Raw genomic sequence first — 6,000 nt, forward strand, 5'->3', positions numbered from 1 at the left:
TTTGAAAAATAATGATTTTGGTTTTGGAATGGGTTTTGGGATTGGATTTGAATCAGGTTTTGATTGGTTCTGGTTTCAGGATCATTTTGGACCCACAGCACTGTATCAGGCAACTCAAGTTTGATCCCTGAAGGGGCTAAAAAATTTCTTGCATGTGAACATGAACAGCATTTTTTGGTAAGGGTGAAAAAAACACGCAAATCAGTGGGCAGAAAAAGTATTGGCTGAAAGTGTTGAAATTCCTGCGCTGCGTTCTTGTGGCATATTATCAGCAGATTCCCCATTATTGGGTCATACGGTCATTGTCCTGTCTTCCTTCTCAAGATCTTTGTCTGCATTTCCGGCCTCATGGGGTCATTGACCTGTCTTTCTGACTTCTCAAGTTCATTAACCCATCCATTCTACATCTCACCCATCTGTCTGGCTTCTCAAAGTAACCGGCCTACCTGAAGGGCATTGACCCAACTATCTGGCTTTCATTTTTGGCATCTTGAGGTCATTGACCTCTCTGGGTGGCCTCTCAAGGTCATTGGTCTCTCTGGACTTTTGAGGGCGTCTGTCTGCCTGTCCTTTTAAGGTAACTGACCCGTGTGTTCTGCATAATGTCTGGAATTGAATGCAACTTTTTTCAAGTTCTCAGAAGTCAGTTCAAATGTTGTAAGATACTCCAAACATTGTAAATTGATGTATTTTTTTCATGTTTTCAAAAATCTGGTATAATAAGTATCTGTTCATGGTATCACTCATATAACTCATTAATATGCAACTTTTTTGTTCGCAGGGTAATTTTTTATATCCAACGTGTCAAGTATCCTTTCATCACATTCTGATGTCATTGGTATACGTGATTTTCCTGATAGTAGTGGTGACTATATTATCACTGAAATCGCGAACAATCCGGGATAACTACCGCGAAGCGATGTTCATCGCAATAACCATGTGCTGCGTGATCCCAGTTTGGTTCGGATGGGTTATCAGCGGTTTGATGGTGTTGGAGAAAAACCGAGACGCCTGTTTGGCGTTTGGACTGAGCATAACCTCCATCATCGTTTTCCTCATTATGTTCATGCCGAAAAGTCGCCAGCTGGCCGCCATGGGCAGGGAAGGCATGTATATCGAAGACAGAGAAGAAAAATTCAGCACTATTAGCAGAGCAGCGTCGCCTTCGTTTTTCCACTTCAAACCAGTGAAACCAGTTTACACGTTTGGAAAACATCAGCCATCAGCTTTGAATACATTTGGAGGTGAGTAATTTGTATTTAGTTCTAAGTACCTCTACCTACCTATATTTCAAGAATGGTTTTTCTGTAATTATCGTACCTATTTGTACAATACCTACCTGATGGTTTTTTAAATTTTTTTTCCAGATCGAGTCGCGTTGGTGGCACCTCCTCCAACTTATGCTCATCATTATTATCCGTGCTGTTATTTTCCTCAACCGCATACTCATACCAGAAACCCGACTGCAGGTTTGTATATTACCTAATTATTATTTCGAGTCAGGGATGTAAGGATCTAGAATTGGGCCAGATCCTTTGAAGATTTCTAAAAACTATTTGTAGCTCAATTTTAGTTGGAACAAATTTCGGATTGAAAGTTGGCTCTGACTTTCCTACCTGTACTATAATTGTATCAAATTCTGGTCTAGAGTGACTCAACCTTTGCAAGTTGTTTAATTTGGTTTTTTTTTTTACTGTGCAGGAAGCGGTATATTAGAATCGAATATGTATACTACCGTTGAACCTACTTTATCGACGAATCCAAATGTTTTCTTCCATCGGAGTGGTATGCATCCTGGATTGATGTACTGAAATGTAGAAGGAGTGAATGAATCCCACCATTTTGCTCAATATATTAGATTTTTTCTCGTAATTATAAGTTTCCCCCTTTTTTCTATGGTCTCCTTGTGTCCCTATTTTGTATTTTCAATGTCTTCGTTTTTTTTTCTTTTTTAAATGTAAAAAATAATGAAAAAAATGTACGAATATGTGTAATATAAACCGTATATGAACGTTACTTTCTTTAATTTAAAAATATTAACGTTTTTCCATTTTTTTGTACGAAGTGATTTTGTTTGTAAATAAATTTTTGTATTGCGTTGCATGGCGTTGAGTCGATAATTACATTACTTAAAAGTTTTCAGATTGGCCCCTCACTCTTGAGATCTGTTTTGATTGTAGGGTCGAAATGAAATCAAATTCGTGTTAAGGAGGTCCAAAAATAAATACTTCGATATCAATTAAGTATTAAACATCACTTATTTCGAATAAGACGTCGTCCATTCAACTGCATACTGAATTTCCAACTTGGAAACTTTGAACTTTATCTAAAAAATTTTGATAATTGAAAAACTTGGCATTTTGGAGTCAAATTGATGCTAGAAATGGTTTCCTCGTGTCCAAAAAGCTCACCTACGAATCACAAAAATATTGATATTCGATAAACTTGGCATTTTAAGGTCAAATTGACACCGGAAACGGTTTCCTGGTGTCCAAAAATCTCACCTACGACCCTTCGTACGCCTTATGGTTCACTCTAAAGCTCAGAAATATTTATTAAATATGCGACTGTGGCGCTATCTGTGATGTAAAAAGTGAACTGCTTAAAAAGAGAAAAAAAATTGAAAAAAAATAATGCAGCGCTGCAGATGGCCAAAACTGGAACTTCTTTTGTTAATGTGGAAAAATGAGATGAAAATGACCTTTTTCTATATCCGAAATCAGGATTACAAAAGAACTTCTCGTTTTCACCACCTGAAGCGCTGCATCATGAATTTGAAAATTTGTTCTCTCTTTAATAAGTTGTTTCACCAATCATGCTATAGATGGTGCTGCTATCACTTTTTTAAAATTGAGCTTTTCAGCCGAATGAAAGCGAAGTAGGGTGTACGAATAGCCGATTATCACTAACTCAGCATCGCTGATCACGTCACACTCGTAGATTTCGATCAATCGAGCTTTTTTTTACCTAAAAGTTCAACTTTTTTGAAAAAAAGCTTCATTTCAGAGGGAACTTTGAGCTTTTTAAAAGAACGAACACCGGAATCGAATTCTCCGACCCCAAAAACCCCCATTTTCGTTCGGTTCGTATAGCCTAAAAAGCTCTCTAATGCTCGCAAAATTGATTCGAAAGTTCAAGTATTAGGAGTATCGAACCTCCTAATATCCTATATTCTCCTAATGAAATCAGTCTCATTTAGCATCAAATATGCTCAAAAATTATCAAAATAGGAAATTTTGGGATTTTTAAAAGTTGAGCTTTTTAGCCAAAATAAAGCCAAATAGGGTGTACAAATAGTCGATTATCACTAATTCTGCATCGCTGATCACGTCAAGCTCATTTATTTTTGTCGATCGAGCTTTTTTCTACCTGAAAGCTCAACTTTTCTGAAAAAAAGCTTCATTTCGCAGGAAACTTTGAGCTTTTTGAAAGAACCAAGACCGGAAACGAATTCTCCGACCCCAAAAACCCCCATATTCGTTCAGTTCGTATAGCCTAAAAAGCTCTCTAAAGCTCGCAAAATTGTTTCGAAAGTTCAAGTATTAGGAGTATCGAACCTCCTAATATCCTATATTCTCCTAATGAAATCAGTCTCATTTAGCATCAAATATTCTCCAAAATTATCAAAATAGGAAATTTTGGGATTTTTAAAAGTTGAGCTTTTTAGCCAAAATAAAGCCAAATAGGGTGTACGAATAGTCGATTACCACTAATCAGGCATCGCTGATCACGTCAAGCTCGTTTGTTTTGATCGACCGAGCTTTTTTCTACCTGAAAGGTCAACTTTTCTGAAAAAAAGGTTCAATTCACAGTGAACTTTGAGCTTTTTGAAAGAACCAACACCGGAAACGAATTCTCCAACCCCAAAAACCCCCTCATTCGTAATGTTCGTACAGTCTAAAAAGCTCTCTAAAGCTCGCAAAATTGACCTGAAAGTTCCAGTATTAGGAGTATCGAACCTCCTAATACTCTATATTCTCCTAATAAAGTTGGTCTCATTTAGCATCAAATATATTCGAAAATGATCAAAATTGAAAAAATTCTGTTTTTTCAAACTTGAGCTTATGAGCTGAATGAAAGCGAAATAGGGTGTACGAATAGTCGATTATCACTAATTCTGCATCGCTGATCACGTCAAGCTCGTTTATTTTTGTCGATCGAGCTTTATTCAACCTAAAAGTTCAACTTTTTTGAAAAAAAGCTTCATTTGGCAGGAAACTTTGAGCTTTTTGAAAGAACCAACACCGGAATCGAATTCTCCGACCCCAAAAACCCCCACATTTGTTCAGTTCGTACAACCTAAAAAGCTCTCTAAAGCTCGCAAAATTGATTTGAAAGTTCAAGTATTAGGAGTATCGAACCTCCTAATGCTCTATATTCTCCTAATAAAATTGGTCTCATTTAGCATCAAATATTCTCAAAAATGATCAAAATTGGAAAATTTGTGATTTTTCAAAATTGAGCTTTTCAGCTGAATGAAAGCCAAATAGGGTGTACGAATAGTCGATTATCACTAACAAAGCATCGCTGATCACGTCAAGCTCATTAGTTTCGATCGATCGAGCTTTTTTCTACCTGAAAGCTCAACTTTTTTGAAAAAAGCTTCATTTCAGAGGGAACTTTGAGCTTTTTGAGGCAACCAACATCGGAATCGAATTCGCCGTCCCCAAAAACCCCCACATTGGTTCAGTTCGTACAGTTTAAAAAGCTCTCTAAAGCTCGGAAAATTGATTTGAAAGTTCAAGTATTAGGAGTATCGAACCTCCTAATATCCCATATTCTCCTAATGAAATTGGTCTTATTTTGCATCAAACTTTCTACAAATCGACAAAAAGTGAAAATATGATTTTTTTGAAAATTGAGCTTTTTGGCTTAATGAAAGCCGCAAATAGGGTGTACGAATAGTCGATCATCACTAATTCTGCATCGCTGATCACGTCAAGCTCGTTTATTTTTGTCAATCGAGCTTTTTTCAACCTGAAAGTTCAACTTATTTGAAAAAAAGCTTCATTTCAGAGGTAACCTTGAGCTTTTTAAAAGTACCAACACCGAAAACGATTTCTCCGACCCCAAAAACCCCCACATTTGTTCAGTTCGTACAGCCTAAAAAGCTCTCTAAAGCTCGCAAAATTGATTTGAAAGTTCAAGTATTAGGAGTATCGAACCTCCTAATACTCTATATTCTCCTAATGAAATTGGTCTCATTTTTCATCAAATATTCTCAAAAATGATCAAAATTGGAAAATTTGTGATTTTTCAAAATTGAGCTTTTCAGCTGAATGAAAGCCAAATAGGGTGTACGAATAGTCGATTATCACTAACAAAGCATCGCTGATCACGTCAAGCTCATTAGTTTCGATCGATCGAGCTTTTTTCTACCTGAAAGCTCAACTTTTTTGAAAAAAGCTTCATTTCAGAGGGAACTTTGAGCTTTTTGAAAGAACCAACTCCGAAATTGAATTCGCCGACCCCAAAAACCCCCTCATTCGTACAATTCGTACAGTCTAAAAAGCTCTCTAAAGCTCGCAAAATTATTTCAAAAGTTCAAATTTTATGATGCAGCGCTGCAGGCGGTGAAAATGAGAAGTTCTTTTGTAATCCTGATTTTGGGGTATAGAAAGGTGTATGTGCAATGCATTTTAGACCACAACAAAAGAAGTTCCATTTTCTGCCACCTGAAGCGCTGCTTTGTTTTTTTCAAAATGTTGTCTTCAAAATTGAGCTTTTTGGCCAAATTAAAGCCAAATAGGGTGTACAAAATAGTCGACTACTACTAATTCGACATCGCTGATCACGTCAAGCTTTTCAGTTTCAGTCTATCGAGCTTTTTTCTACCTGAAAGTTCAACTTTTTTGAAAAAAACTTCATTTCATAGTTTCACAGGGAGCTTTGAGCTTTTTGTCAGCACCAACACCGGAAACGGATTCTCATCTAATCTTTTGCCTCCTTCCCTTCAACCAAACTCGTCCTAATAAATAAAAAAATGAAAGAAAAATTGCA

At 36.7% G+C, this 6,000-nt stretch overlaps 1 protein-coding gene across 1 annotated transcript in view; it reads left to right on the forward strand.

The window, feature by feature from the left end:
• Window positions 1–2,101, forward strand: part of LOC135837545 (metabotropic glutamate receptor 6) — a 105,167-nt gene extending 103,066 nt beyond the window's left edge. Inside the window, exons 9-11 of the mRNA XM_065352855.1 lie at window positions 782–1,244; window positions 1,368–1,469; window positions 1,702–2,101. Of these exons, the coding sequence (XP_065208927.1) occupies window positions 782–1,244; window positions 1,368–1,469; window positions 1,702–1,811 (675 nt within the window). The 3' untranslated portion in view covers window positions 1,812–2,101. The remainder of the gene's footprint in view (window positions 1–781; window positions 1,245–1,367; window positions 1,470–1,701) is intronic.
• Window positions 2,102–6,000: the final 3,899 nt, after the last annotated feature.

Source organism: Planococcus citri, chromosome 2 (assembly GCF_950023065.1).
Source record: "Planococcus citri chromosome 2, ihPlaCitr1.1, whole genome shotgun sequence".
Classification (NCBI taxonomy): Eukaryota; Metazoa; Arthropoda; class Insecta; order Hemiptera; family Pseudococcidae; genus Planococcus; species Planococcus citri.